Source organism: Haliotis rubra, unplaced genomic scaffold, assembly GCF_003918875.1.
Source record: "Haliotis rubra isolate DU_JTF1 unplaced genomic scaffold, ASM391887v1 Scf85, whole genome shotgun sequence".
Classification (NCBI taxonomy): domain Eukaryota; kingdom Metazoa; phylum Mollusca; class Gastropoda; order Lepetellida; family Haliotidae; genus Haliotis; species Haliotis rubra.
In genome coordinates, this window is record NW_025767579.1 from 2,048,027 (window position 1) to 2,064,747 (window position 16,721).

Here is a 16,721-nt window from a genome sequence, read left to right on the forward strand (position 1 = left end):
CTTTAACATCATGACCAGTGTCCGTGGTGTCTCTCTGACGATGTGTCTCCCTTTAACATCACATGACCAGTGTCCGTGGTGTCTCTCTGACGTGTGACTTCACCTTTAACATCGCATGACCAGTGTCCGTGGTGTCTCTGACGTGTGACTCCACCTTTAACCTCGCATGACCAGTGTCCGTGGTGTCTCTCTGACGTGTGACTTCACCTTTAACCTCACCGACCAGTGTCCGTGGTGTCTCTCTGACGTGTGTCTCCACCTTTAACATCCACATGACCAGTGTCCGTGGTGTCTCCTGGAAGTGTCTCTCCACCTTTAACATCCATGACCAGTGTCCGTGGTGTCTCCTGACGATGTGACTCCACCTTTAACCTCGCATGACCAGTGTCCGTGGTGTCCCTCTGACGTGTGACTCCACCTTTAACCTCGCGACCAGTGTCGTGGTGTCTCTCTGACGTGTGACTCCACCTTTAACCTCGATTGACCAGTGTCCGTGGTGTCTCTCTGACGTGATGTGACTCCACCTTTAACATCACATGACCAGTGTCCGTGGTGTCTCTCTGACGATGTGACTCCACCTTTAACCTCGCATGACCAGTGTCCATGGTGTCTCTCTGACGTGTGACTTCACCTTTAACATCACATGACCAGTGTCCGTGGTGTCTCTCTGACGTGTGACTTCACCTTAACATCACATGACCAGTGTCCGTGGTGTCTCTCTGACGTGTGACTCCACCTTTAACCTCGCATTACCAGTGTCCGTGGTGTCTCTCTGACGTGTGACTCCACCTTTAACCTCGCATGGTCAGTGTCCGTGGCGTCTCACTGACGTGTGACTTCACCTTTAACCTCGAATGACCAGTGTCCGTGGTGTCTCTCTGACGTGTGTCTCCACCTTTAACATCACATGACCAGTGTCCGTGGTGTCTCTCTGACGTGTGTCTCCACCTTTAACATCACATGACCAGTGTCCGTGGTGTCTCTCTGACGTGTGACTTCACCTTTAACATCACATGACCAGTGTCCGTGGTGTCTCTCTGACGTGTGACTTCCACCTTTAACATCACATGACCAGTGTCCGTGGTGTCTCTCTGACGTGTGACTCCACCTTTAACATCACATGACCAGTGTCCGTGGTGTCTCTCTGACGTGTGACTCCACCTTTAACATCACATGACCAGTGTCCGTGGTGTCTCTCTGACGTGTGACTCCACCTTTAACCTCGCATGACCAGTGTCCGTGGTGTCTCTCTGACCCAAACACAGTGGAAATAATGTAGACTTCACACATGTCCCTGAACTCCTTAATACGTGTGGAGCTCTAGTTCCACTGATGAAATCCGTCATTGTTTGTTTTCGACTGTATACATCCGATATCAAACTGTGCACATGTTTTATATTGAATTAAACACAACAGCTTGTACTTTTCTTCACACCTGGTATATACATATATAGCGACTGTCACAGATTGAACACATGCCTCTCTCAATTGCATATTTTTATGAAGGTATCAAAATGACAAAATGGAAAGGGTTGGACATATTTCAGGTTGGTTGGGTTCACGGCTGGATTGGATCGATGTTCCTAGCTACCATTATGATAGATGTTTGAATGAGTAGTAAGAGTATAACTGATATAATTGTGGTGACAGTAACCAGTGAGTCTACAAATTTATCTACCGTTTATCTCTATATTAATAGCGCATTTCTACGGCGCTATTTCCAAACATAAGAATGCTCAAAGCGCACAATCTTGTTAAGTATGAACAGTCAGGGAAAGCTGTTACCCCGGATAACTCAAGGCGCTAGAAGGTTAATAGTCATTTGACTCATCCCACCGGGTACACCGGGTACCGTTGGGGGAACAGATGCAATTTTTAAGAAACACATTTGCCTAAGGTGAGACTACATTGTGTGCTTCGTTGTGGGGCAGGACAGAAGTCGAAGAAACTGTCAGGAGTCAAGCTGCCTAACATGGTCACCCATCCAAGGACTCTCCGTTACAACTGATTTGTGACCTGGGCTCTATGCACAGGGCCACACACCGGAAACCACTTGTCAGGACAGGTACATCCTCGGCCATGCAGGGTAATATACCACCATACTATTATGGTATACACCAAGGCTTCATTCACTAACTAGTTAGAGATAGATGTAATGGACATTATGACGTCACGTCCAGGACGACGCTGTATTGACGAGCGGGTTTATGGTATGTATCAAGTAGAACTCGTAAGACGTAATCCACTTGATAAACGAGGATGGATCCGTCTGGATTGATGCGATAGGAGGATTTCTACAGGATGAAAGAGAAAGTCAAAGTCTCAAATTTCCGTTCCCTTTCAAACTGACGCGCGTCTCTAATCTGGAAATACAGTAACCAGATATTAAACTCGATTTTGTTTTCTTTGGCATGCCTTCTGGATAATTTCCTTGGCCTAATTGAACACATGCAATTTTAGATTTTCAAAGATAAGAACTTTCGAGTTTTGTGCCTCTAAAAATCAAATATATAATGAAAAGTGCATTGTCACTGCCTTTGAGTAAAAGCATTGATGGACACGGAATATGGTGAATCAAGAAAGTTGCAAGCATTGGCAATGAATAAAACCAAAACCAACGACCAGAAAGCCTACAGGAAGTGACCACATGACCAATCGGTTCTCAACTATTCAAGGGGGAACCGCTATTTCAATGGTATTGCAATAGTAGGAGACCTATGCTTGGGGGACACTATATTCAGTACAATCTTCACCCACGTCCTTCAAGGACAACTTTCTTGGTCTGATGGGGCCAATTTTAGAATGTATTCGAACTTTGTTGTTAATAATGATCAGTTATAATATAAAGGCCACTTATTTAACGCTGAATGCCGCACGGGTATGCTCTAAGCGCATAAAACATAATGGAAATTATTACCCCAGATAACCCAAGCTGCCTGTGAGGCGCTTGAAGGTTAATAGTCATATGACTTGTTTCACCGGGTGCCCATTGAATGCTGAGTGACCAGAGGCAATCTGGAACAAACTCACTTGCCTAAGGTGAGATCACATGTTTCACGTGTGCTTCGTTGTGGGGCAGGACTGAAGTCCTAGAAACTCTCAGGAGTCAAACCCTGCCACCCATTTAAAGACCCTCCGTAACCACGGCTGCTTAACTGCAACTGATTTGTGACCTGGGCTCTATACACAGGACGACACACCACCACCAAAAAATACCAAAACAACAAAAAACAACCAAAGAACACTTATGTCACGGTTCTGAGCTTCACACAGGGCTCTGTATACAACACCCAAACATGCAGACACTATCCCTTATATACGTTAGATATCTACGTCCAGCACGCTCGCTGAAAGTCCTAGGTTCGACAGAAGCTGTTAATTTTGTCAGCTACGCATATTCTACGTGGATGCCACATTTCTTTTCATTTAACTGTTCTATCAATTGTATAGTGTAGAGAGCCATGTTAAGGGGTTAAAGTGGCAGGGTCAAGGACAACTGCGATTCAGTAGAGCGGTGAGTTGGAACACCTGTAATGACCATAACGACCTACAGGTACAAGTATGATTACAGACCTATGGTTACAGATACCTGCTTTATTCAACTGATGGAGCAGTGTGTATGTTCCAACTGCGGGTTCGTTGGTTAACCTATAATGCTTACAACTCATTAGACAAGGAGTATAGAAAGACAAGAGGTCCTTCATGGGCTAGGGCGGTCTACCCTCAAGACCGAGTAAGACTTATCTACACATCTAATCAACACTAGCTGCGAGATTCACACCCTTGCAAGAAAACCAGCATATGAGACTTCAGCAGATGGCTGATCTGCGTAGATATTATTGCTAATCCTACCGTAGACCCTTCAATAAGAGCTGTTTATTTGTTTCAGGATGTCATAAATCCTGGTCTTAATAATTTCAGACAGACGATTACAATATCGATATTTCACAAGTTTTGTAACCGTGAAAATCCGGGTTAGAATGCTCCTGGCGGGATTATCGCGAGTGGTCGCTGACTCTGTTGATGCAAGTCATTATGTCCGAGTAGGACGCTGCACGTGATGGCAATCACTGAATTGTCTGGTATAACTCGATTACCTACAGATCGTCGTCTGAATTATTGTTGAGTGCGGCGTTAAACCACAAATCACAAACCTTAAGGGAACAGAGGCTTACTCTATTTTTGTATGTCAAGGGTACTTCTGAGACATTGAATAAAGAAACCGTATAAAAATCGAATCATATCGATACAGTATACAGAATGACAGCTCTATGTAAACATGGCAACACGTGCTATATAGCAATCGCAATGAAAGACTATCTATATGGTATATAAGTATGTGATATATACAAAGAACATAATACATCCATTAAGTACTACAAATACTTTCTGCAAAAGGTTTCAACTTCCTGGTTGAAGACTGAAAATAAGTCCTGTGTTGTTTTTTGTGTCCAAAACCAATTTTAATGTTTCAAGTATTTGTATAAATCTTGACTGAAATAGTAGTTTTGCCATTGTGTAAAGTATAAACTAACAGAAAAAGAATCTAAGGTTTCAAGTATTCTCTTGGGTCTTGGCTAAAAACACAACATAATCTGTCCTCAAGTAAAGCATAACACCCACGGGAATCTTGAAATACATTGTATTCAAAACGAACTAAACTATTTCCAATGATCGAATCTTGGATTGTGTTCGATTTGTTGTTGTTTAGCATCCTGTACTTAAAAAAAAGATGACTTACTTGTCTCTCCGTTGTAGGTGAGTAGGTGTGGAGGGAAGTAATTCGTGTAGTGTTTGTCGGGAAAAAAGTGCCCGTAAGGACGCATGCCTGAAATAGAAGCAAAAACACATAGAATAAATACACACATGATCCAGAAAACGTAAAACTGTTCTACTGTATCACTCAGTTTATATTGTCCTTAATACGCTCGTTACTTAGCACAGTGGGTAATGCGAACCCTCGTGGTGCCGAAGTCTGTGTTCGAACCCTGCACATTGATCAAAGGAAACGCACGCATTACATATATACGCATTACCCCTTACAACGTATAATCTGCTTTGTTTTCAAGAACAACGTTAACTCCCTTTTGAGTTTCAAGGTTACAGCTCCAGACCTGAAAACGATCAAGTCTGGTCGAAACAAACCAGTAGTTGATATTACTTTCAAACCCCCAACGCCATTTCGGTAGAACGACACACTTTCAACAAAACCATCGAATCTACCCGACCCAAATTAAGTGTTCTAGATTTCGAGTAAAACATGTTTTTTACACACATAAGACACATAAGGTATATAGGTTGCACAGACGTCTAAGTGTTCGCTGTCCAGAGTTGCGTACCTTATGTGTAAAGAAATCTGTGACTGGGTTTGAATCCTAGATTTGCCAATATTATGTTGATCTGTTAGTCTGCAGCCTACTCATTCACATCAAAGTAAAAACCGTGTAAGACCTGCATCGACTCGGGCTTCCTTCCGCATCAATCAGACCCGTCGTTCAAGAACTAGGGTAGTGTGCAAAGCAGCATAACTCACTCACTCACCCTTCACAGAAATTGTCGGGAAATAGAAAGTGTACATTTGAACACTTCTATTTAAGCAGACAGTTACACTAGATAAAAACAACAACAAACACAAAAACAACAACAAACACTTCAAACCTATGTCTGCAACATGACCATGATATCACAAACAAATACAGCACCACTGGCAAAACGTGTGTGGTTTATTTTTTTAAGCCGCCATTAAACTTGGTCGGGTACTTTCTTTAGCGCTTCAGTTTACAACACACAAAAAATGAACCATCTTAAAGGTGACGTCATTCATAAATCGACGTTAAAAAGAAGACAGAACGTTGAAGCGAGTGATTCATTCAGAATAAATTCCAGACAAATTAAAAGTATCAGTGGGCTTTTTGGAAAATATTACACAACCAAGACAATCATAAATGGAAAGAAAAGCAATTTAAACTTTGAAACTTTTGACCCCAAATTACATTATACCTACAATTCATGGCCCAGCTTCTTGCTGCTGCGTCTGGCTACTAAACGTCTGTAGCTTTAAATGAAAACAAAGAGCATAGCTCATGTTTAATCTTGTTTCAGAATTATCTTATACCTGCTCACTGTGCAGAACGATACGTTTCTTTATAGTATATATTACTTCCAGTCGACGATCTATTATCCCACTGATTAATTTCCAATTCAGTGCACCAGTTTGATATACAACCCACGTAAAGCGAACAACATGAGAATATGATGAGAAGTAAAAAAAACCAACATAAGGTACACATACTGAAACTGCAGTATACAATAAAGTTCCTTGAAAAAGTGATGAAAAAACAGTAACTCTACTTGCTAAATTAATAATAGAGTGCAGGATATCAAATATTTTATTCATAGGTAGGCTTTATCTATGTTTGAAAGCGTATCTGTCTGAATATTGACACCATCATCACTACTTCAGCGAGAATATAGAGTTATTGAATTATATTTTTTTATAAACGTTGTTATTCAGGCTTGTGGAATGCAGGCATGCACAAAAAAGCTAAATTCGACCAAATTGATAACATATGGTGTTGCGCTCAATTAATAAAACAATTCTAACACGTTTGGCGGATTCATAAATGATTTAGGGAAAACAGTTCGATCCGATTGTTGTAACTCGAATCCATACGCGCAACTAGAATCTTGGATAGCTATTACTCCGCTGTAAAAATAGTCCGCACCAGCCCCCGACCGTCACCATGGGAACGCCGCTGGGGGGAAGTGGGCGTTGCTGGTAAGTCGCGTAGCGTTGTGCGACCGGCCCCACCCAGTCGGGTCATGTGGTGTAACCCCGGCGGCTTGAATAGAGCACACCATCTGTTGTTTGGAAAATACTCTGCGCCCAGCATCAACCGTGAACACGGTGTAAGGGAGGTAACTGCTTTGCAACAATACCTCGCGTTGAGTTTAAAAAACACAGTCTTTGTACTTTTGTGGGGTCGGGGAAAAAGTAGTGACGTTCGCGCAGTTGTGAGATGGAATAATATGGCGTGTAGCTGGGTCATTGTGACCTTCAGCAAGCATATTTTATTCGTTTATATTTGTTTTAATGACACGGTACGATACGAGAAAGACAGCTGTGCTTCAAAAGGGGAATATAGATGTAGTATCGCTAAGTGTGTTCATTAATTACACCCAATTGATTAAATGCTATATGTGTTTGCTGTGACTGATTTACAAATTAGCTGTCATTTGTTTATTAGTATAATATTTAAACAGAATGTAATCGATTTCGAACAAAAGCTTTGGCAAATTTTGTTTAAAATGAAAAAGTAAAATAATTATGACACACTGATTTTGTAATGGATGTGTATATAGCACTTCATAAACGTAGATATTTTTTGCTTCCGATATCAATCATGGAAAATAATCACGAAGTCACTGGATAAACATCTGTCTGTGATTAATCTTGATTTTTTTCACGTGTATTCAGTTCCAGATTTTCAAACGTTTAATAGACAATCGAAGCAACAAGCTTGGTTTATATGAAAGACTAAAGCAAGGGAAAGGACGAAGGTCCATGTGATCAACAAAATCCATCAGTCTCACGTCCTCAGAAGTGGATAGTGTTAGGCGAGTTGACACACTCCTTACATGGGTACATATACCACAACTGCCATATTTGTAGAGTCATATTGGTAGAAGCCGTGCTATTATATGTCAACATTAGGTTTTCTCGATTGAAGTAAAAAATAAGAAAACTCATCGATGACAAATCAAACTGTCTCTTATCCTTTAAATATAACGGGCAAAACAATCACTTGCACCAAAGGTCTTCGTGTCCTTATTAGATAGTCACAATTACAGATTCATGTACAGCGGTACCTGTAATATTCATTGATTCATATACTACAGAAACGTAGGGCATCCAACACTTTCATATTACTTTGGCCAATATGTTAAAGTACGACAGAGTTATGAAAGAATAAGCTGTTTCTTAAATTCCTTCTAGTAGAACACACACACGCACGCACACACACACACATACAAAAGACAAAAATCTGAAGATCCTTGGTACAGCTATAATTTCTCCAAATGTGGGAACATAATATATATGTACCATACAATAGCATAGTCCGGAAAACATGGTGTCTGAGTTATTGATAAAAAATATCCTCATGGCTTAAAAAATCCTTCAAACCAACATTAATGAAATCAAATACGTCAAACATTCCGTGAACCTGCCCGCGCTATCTCTCTGTGAGAGATGGTCGTATTTGATTTAAGCAATATAGACGAACCTTGCTTGTCCGGACACTTGCTCTTTCTCCAATTTTGTCCGGATAAAGGAATTTCCGGATATCGAAATCTCGTGAGGTTACCTCCCTTACCCAAATTCTGCAGAAGCAAAAAACCAAAAACACCCTCTATTATGATGCTAAAGATTATTCCAGAATTTTGTCTAAACCTGCATCGTCTCCATCGAATTCAGGTGATATTTTGATGCAAAAAATAAATATTTGCGATGAAACTTTATGTAAAATTTGAACATTTCCTGCTCTTGCTAGGCATTGTTCCATATGCTGTGTGTACTTTCTCGCAAACCAAGCGGGAAATTACTATCAGCTGTGCCCACGTTTTTCCCTGTCTATTGATGATTCAGTTAGAAAGTACCTATTAATATAATTTCATGGAATTTTGATGCAATGTACCGAAAATACTGCGGCTGAGTTCATTATTATATCAGGAATAATATATTCCAGTATCGTTTTATTTACTTGCAGCTTTTTAGCCAAGTGGAACAGCTGGTGTACTTTTGATTGCGTGTGCGTGTGCGTGCGTGTGCGTGTGCGTGTTTGGATGCGTATTTTAGTGACTTATAACAGCAAACTCTAAAAGGTCATGTCAGTGCACGACAAACCAGTGATTGATATTATGAACGTCTCATGGTTTGGTAGAGTGAGTGAGTTCAGTTTTACGCCGCTTTTAGCAATATTTCAGCAATATTACGGCGGGGGACATATTGTACCCATGTGGATCTTCGGCGTGACGAGCGAACGCTTTAACCAATAGGCTATACCCCACCGCCCCTGGGGTGGTAGACGTACAATACCCGAGATCACAATGGCAAATCGTGGGTGGCAGTATTGTCAATTCCCTGTAACGTGATCCCGATCGACAGTGTGTTTGTAACTTAACCCCTGGTCATCTGGTCATGTGATCAGAGTGAGTGAGTATGATTTTACACATTGTACCCATGTTGGGAATCGAACCCGGGTCTTCAGCGTGACGTGCGGAGGCTTACATGTGATATGAGTGAGTTAGTGAATGAGTTCAGTTTTACGCCGCTTTTAACAATATTCCAGCTATATCACGGCGGGGGACACCAGAAATGGGCTTCACACATTGTACCCATGTGGGGAATCGAACCCGGGTCTTCGGCGTGACGAGCGAACGCTTTAACCACTAGGCTACCCCACCGCCCCGCATGTGATCAGAACACGTGTTCTGTACTTGGTGATTGGGAAGCTTCCATAACAAGTTCCCCTCAGAGGATGCACAGGGCACAACCTTGAACACCAAGGATGGACCCCATGTGTGTGTCCGGCTTCTGACCAGCGGTAACGCTGAATGTAACACGACCACTGTTCTACTTAACTCTTTTGTTTTTGGCGGCCCCATTTACAGGGCATCATGTTAAAAGTGTATCATGAGTGTTCCTGGGCTATTTGATGTACCCACTAACGCCTTCATTTCAGTTCCCGGAGACTGTCAAAACCAGTGTTTCGGCCCCACTGTCATGTCTACAAATGGGCAGGGGATAGTCCAGTAGTTAAAGCACTCGCTTCTCACGCCGTCGACTAAACGTTACGTAAAACTATATTCACTCACTATGGCCACCCAGAAAATGTAATTCAGTTTGAATTTGGAACTGCCAAACCAGACAACAGAGAGTCATGAAATAGTGTTTCAGACATAACTCATTTAGAACTACGAGAGACACAGCCAAAGGCAATAGGCGCGGAGCTGATATTTCGATGAATCAGTTTTATTTTATAACCTGGTTGTTTTTAAAAAAATATACCTTCAGGTTGGAAAAACGCAAGGCATTAAGTTAGATATTCTACTCCGTGTTTTATAGACATGTAACACGGAACACTTGAGTAGGATTAAAATCGTTTCATATTTAATAAAAATATATAACCTCATTTTTTGTTTTAAGCGAACTTGTGATTGTTTTAATGACTACCCATTTCACTTTGTGATTCAAATACGTACGGACAATCATTAAGAACAGTATTTGTAATACCCTCTATATCACATCCTGAACGCTGAGACACCATGGACCCAGAGGAGCCTCCTACAGGCGTTAAAAGCAGGGCAGCCCTTGTTCTATTTGTCAAAATGACTGGGATGAATCATATGGTGGATGATAAGACACGTCAAGGTATCAAGTCCCTTGAAAGTGAAACATATCTAAACTGAAGGATTCTTGAACTGTTGGAAGATCAGCTGCAGTCAAACAGGATTGGTTGAAGAGTGTTGTCATGTGCCGCGGATAACGTTCTCGGCAAACAATACTTGATCCACTTCTCGATGAGCTTTGGTAAATTCACCTTAAACCCCTAAGGATCACACACAATTGTAAAATCAAAGATGGCGATTTTGTTGACTTTACATGTTGGAAATTCAAAAATCTCTTTTTAATGCTTTCACCATCTGATAGGATACGTGTAGGTCCTTATCCCGAATTGGTAGAGCGTTCTACGAGTTGAAAGTGGGGGTGTTTGAACGACTTATCAGCTTCAGTGCTGTAGAAACTAAAAACATGGTAAGTCGTCACTGCGCTATGTTTTTAAGTGAAACGTCGAAAAGGTCACCTTTATCATTCTCTCCTAAACAGAATGAACACTTCCCATTTGATTTTGAAGATATTTTATTCAATGTTGAAAGTGATTGGGCACAAGTAATGTAACTTATTACCGCCCGCTCCCATCAGAAACATGAACAATAATGAATGGACGTAATGAATGAACATACTAATATTAAGACATATTATTCATTAATAGAAGCGCTTACTTCGTACAATGTATGTATGCATATGTCTCAAGATATTTTCATTAATAGTATTTGGCAGAGAAGGATTGCCGTAAAGAATGGTATTAATGTCAAAGTCTTGCTTCAGATCAAAACGGCAGCTGACAAATTTTGGACATTTTAAAAAGAAATGGTTAGCATCTTCCACCGGAGCTCCACAATTGCAAGCTTTACTCTCTGATAAACTAGTAACAGGAAACAGATATGCTTGTAATGAACTATACGAATGTCTTAACTTCGTGTGTAGTATATTTGTCTTTCTTTCACCAAATAGAAAATATTTTGGAACTTTGTCAGATAACTTTGATTTAAACGATGATAATGAATTTGTACATTTTGTTGGGGAGGAGAGAGCATTCCATTAACCTGGAGAATAATAAATAAATAACTTTTGGAGAATTGAGGTGCGAAATTTAGGAATAGCCGAATCTGATTTCTTACTTAAGTTGTATATCCTGAAATGGTTTCAGTAAAAAGTGGAATTAAATCTATCAGGTAATCAGGAACTTGCATATTAACAATTTTGTACAATTTATGACGGATGTTCTAACATTTAACATTTAATTTAACACTTCCCCTTGATTGGAATCACTGACGTGGATGCTGATTTAACTGTTAACAGTATTTTAGGTTTATCATGTCAGCACCACGTGATGGAGGCCATGCAGGTCTCAGACAGGTGCCACTTCGCTCAAACCCGCGAGAACGGCGCTAACAAACCCAGTTACAAAATCTTGGGAAATTTGGGATTCACACTACAGCCTCATGTAGTAAACATGGGGACGTTGCTGTTCTGAAGAACCTTCTCAGACAAATAAGTGATTGAGTGAGTTTAGCATTACACCGCTTCTGTCAATAGCCCAGTAGGGGCGGTGGGGTAGCCGAGTGGTTAAAGCGTTCGCTCGTCACGCCGAAGACCCGGGTTCGAGACCCCATAGGGGTACAATGTGTGAAGCCCATTTCTGGTGTCCTCCTGCGTGATATAGCTGGAATGTTGCTTAAAGCGGCGTAAAACTGAACTCGCTCACACTCACTCAATAGCCCAGTAATATCATATCGGAGTCACAACTGAAATGAACTGCACCATATAGTTGAGCCACATGAACAGCCAGACGAACGAAGTACCCATTACTAACACCCCACTGTCGTCTCAGATAAATGTTGTTTTCATTCATATTAAATCGTGCAACTGACGCTTAAAGTCTCGCCCAGGCAGAGCATGCAAACAGCGCTACCTCGATCGTCTCAGTTTATACAGGTGTGTTGATAGTACATACTTTTTATAACACACCTGCCTGTGTCACGGACTGCACGTGCGATACACGACAGGTGGATAGTGTGAACAAATTTTTCACCATTTTTCCTCGTACAATATGATCTCAAAACTGTAAAAGGTGAAAAAACGCGAAGTTTAAGTTGCCAGGGCGTTTAAGGTATATACAATGCAATCCCATTATTTCAGAATGAAATCGTGGGGAGAAATACCTTTCTAGAACACTATTCCTGTACGAGGAGAAATAACCGTTCGGGTATCTTCTTGTAGTATCCAGGACCTAGATTTTGGAAGCTCTCCCAGTGTTAAGATGGTCGTAAGTGCCGGTGTCAGGCCGGGAAAGCCACATTTCAATTACATGTCTGTAGCCGGTAAAGCCACATTTCCAATAGATTGATTAATTAATGGATTACCGTAACCGGTAAAAGACTGTTCCTACACTAAACGCCAAAGAAACGTTACCCTCCTACCATCTATGAATTACTTAAATACTATCACAAATATGTTAGAAGGTATTAGTTTACAAGGAAACTTAAGAACACATCAAGCAAACCACGAACAAAATTCTCAAACGCATTCATATTTAGGTGAACTGCATCTTTTTCAGAAGAGTTAAATTGTCCTATTTTCGACCATGCCGAAATAAACCAATAACAGTGATTTAGATGTCCAAAAGTAAGGATGAAATAAAAATCTGCTTAAGACAAAGATAACCCATTTAAAGTCACCATTTTTCAGTTATTAAAACAAGAAACAACTGTTGTGTATGCCACGATTAACAGCGGAAGAGAAGGAAATAGCCATTTAGATGTTGCAGATGGGGTCGACATACAATGCTGTTGCCAACGCCCTCGGATGCTACTGTATCACGGTTATAAGATTTATTCAGGGCTACAGACAGACTGGGTCACCGTAGATAGACCAAGAAGTGGACTTCCACGCATCACAATGCGGCAGAAAGTTTTCATAAGAAATGTACACATGTCAACAAACTAAACCGTTATCATTATTGTTCTGGTTTACAGATTAAGATTTTTTATTATTATGTGATAATATCATATGTAATATTAGTATATTATATTGTGCTAATTATAGAAATAAAATCTGTTGTGATCTGAATAAAATTATGAGGAAACTCGTCTTGTTTTGTTAAATACGGTAACCTGTTTGAATCACTTTATATAAGCATGTTTTGACAGCATAGCCGGGAGAGCCACATTCCATGTTCACGCAACCATAACTATTGCAGGGAGAGCCACATCAATTTTGGCTATCTGTTTCGGAAATGTGGCTCTCCTGGCCTGTAACCTAAGTGCCATACATTAACATTAACTAACGACTGTCTTAGCGCTAAGAGAGCTTCGAAAATGTAGGTCCTTAAGGGCAGTTTATCACCAGCTAGAGATGGTGACGTCACAATGACTGCGAATACGTCTTGGGTACTGATCACAGTAGAAGGGACATGAAATGCTCTCGACCATCAAGGGTGCCTTTTGTATAAATATAGTCGTTCAGTAATCGTCAGACTAACAAGGATCCACATTAAACCATTGTATGTCGCAAATTCTAAATAAACTTTATCTCTATAGTGTAGGGTCAGTCTTAATAAAATCACCCTCAAACAAAACCATCAATATTTGATCTCGACCCACACGGATCAGGTATGGATGCCTCGTTCTATATGGCAGTGAAATTGATTGTTAAACAACCGTGTAATTGTATTTCATCGTTTCTGTTAACGTTCCATAAGGAATTCATAACATTGTTCCCTTTTACTATAATCAGTTGTCAGGAATGTATAACTATCTAATGTTAGCAGCGGTGTGGAAGTAAGTATATTTTGATGTTTTTCAGCACCAGTGCTAATGTATTTAATACTGCCATTGTAATTGTTCTGCCATTTAATTTTGTACTGCCTCGCCATTGTATGCTGCAATTATGTTTAATATTGCAATAATTTGTATTGATTTACCTAGTAAATTTTAAACTAAGTCTTTTAATTGTATACATTTAGTTTGTTATTTATTAGTTTCGCACTGAATTCCTTGTCATATATGTTTCTTGGTTAACTTATTACTTCAATTTGGTAGCAGACAAGTAACACTTGAACAAGATGGCAGCCTCGTATCCCCAAATTATCCATTTCTCAGTCTAAGTAAAATAACCGATGTAAGCAGTGTAGCGAATACTGAGCCTAAGTTTACTTAGACTGCCATTTCTCTGTCCATCTGTCTTGTCGTAAGAGACGTCTAACGGGATCAAGTGGTTAAGCTTACTGACTTGGTTTACACGTGTCATCGTATCCCAATTGCGTAGGTCGACGTTCATGATGTTATCACTAGATAGACTGTTACCATATAGCTGGAATATTGCTGAGTGCGGCGTTAACAACATACAAACCCACACGACATCTGTCCATCTGTCGGTGTTACGGGTTAGACTACGCTACATGTAACAGGTATTTCTCGTTACGAGCGACAAGATGGGTCACCGATGATCCGACTGCATATAACGGTTTCCCAGTGGCGTAGATCGATACTTATGTTGTCAATCAGTGGATTATGTGACCCAGACAGCTTGCTTCTTGCTAACTGCTAAACATTTATTCGGTCCATTTTGTACATCCCAGCTACGAGAGTCTAGAAACAGTCTGCATTGGCTTCACGAATACGTTCAGAAATCAACTTCAATTTCATGGCCAGGACCCCAATCCACAAAGCGTTCCTAACGTTACGACCTGTCGTAACTCTATAGTTTATCATAGGTTTACTCCAACGATTCCCAGTGACAGATTTTTGGTATCTGTTTGGGGATGCCGATAATAACATTACCAGTGCTAGTTGGCTTGTTAGCTTCCTGCGTGTGCGTGTGCGTGTGCGTGTGCGTGTGTGTAAATTATATTCTAATATAGTGCAGCATTTAACAGTTGTCTCCGCGTCTTGTTACAAAATTAATCCTAAACAATCCGTCGACGATTCGCGTTTTCTCGAAGGTCACATGCAACCAAAAAATCAAACATAATTAAAACACAATTATCACTTCTTCATGACATATAATATGCATTGCTGATTATGAAAAAACAAATAAACAAAATTATAAGCGTATAATCGCAAATCAAAAGTGCAATATTTTGTACTTGGGTTTACCTCCCTCGAAACGAAGAAGCCGGGATACCGAACCCAGTCAGAGCGGGTGGGTGTGCACTCAAGTGTAACGGCTGGTTCATTTGCAGATGCCGCCTTCACGGCTCATTGTGTGTGTATATATAGAGATGTTGGGTTTTGTAAATACATGCTCATTTTTTGTGTATAACATTTTGCAATCAACAGACATCATAACATGTCATGTGTTCAAGTATTACACCTGCCTGTCTGTGTAATTACATAATGTGACAGAGACCGAACTCGGGCCATAAATCAATGCGTTTTGTTTATGGTGTATAGCCTGATTGGTGTTAAGTTCAAATTGCATGTGGTCAGTGATCGCAGTCATGGCAGTTGTGTATTGAATATTGTCATTAGCAGACAGGCAGGCAGACACACAGGTGTCAATAAAACAAGACATTGAGTTTTGTCTGTGACAGCGACATATCTATATCACAGTTAGAAATTGTGTCAACGCTAAATAATGACATTGCTTTTTTAAGTATCGACCTGAGAAAGTGACTCGGTAAGAAGAACGTGTGGTGAAATAGACAAATGAAATTATATAAACAGTTTATTTACTGTCATAACATATAAAAAGCTCGCGCCTGTGAGTTATCAACAAAACATTAGGAAAATAGCTCACACCAAAGCCTTCACCGAGTATTCACCAGACAGCCCGCTTCCTTGTTGCGCGAACCTATTTCACTGCGCACGTGCTATGAGCGCAGCCCAGCTGTTGAAACCCGTATTCCCCAGAAAAGTCTGGGGAAAATTAGTGAAACGTTTGAACTCCGATTTCGCGCCTTTTTTTTCATCGCGTTATTTTTCAACTTTATAAGTTGAATTTGCATTTTTGACGATTTGTTTCGGTAAGTCCATACCGAAAGGTATCAGAATCTGCAAAGTTGTGTTTTACGTTGCATGTGACCTTTAAAGTACAGGAAACCTTTGTCATGCACACACCATAATCATAAACTGTTAACTTTAGAATAGTGGCAGATCTAGTCTGATATCGTCAGAATTATCATCAGAGGAATGAGAACTGGTTGTATAAGGTGTTACTTCAGAGTGTTAGAGAAATCTGGGAAGTTTGTGCGGGAATAGCATGAATAGCTGTATGGCCATCACGATAAGGTGTCACCTCAGAGTGTTAGAGAAATCTGGGAAGTTTGTGCGGGAATAGCATGAATAGCTGTATGGCCATCACGATAAGGTGTCAC

The 16,721-nt window shown here is 40.5% G+C and overlaps 1 protein-coding gene across 1 annotated transcript in view; it reads right to left on the reverse strand.

The window, feature by feature from the left end:
* Positions 1-16,721, reverse strand: part of LOC124262716 (NGFI-A-binding protein 1-like) — a 147,756-nt gene that overhangs the window by 125,341 nt on the left and 5,694 nt on the right. Inside the window, 1 exon segment of the mRNA XM_046697250.1 lies at positions 4,742-4,828. Coding sequence (XP_046553206.1) covers positions 4,742-4,828 — 87 coding nt within the window.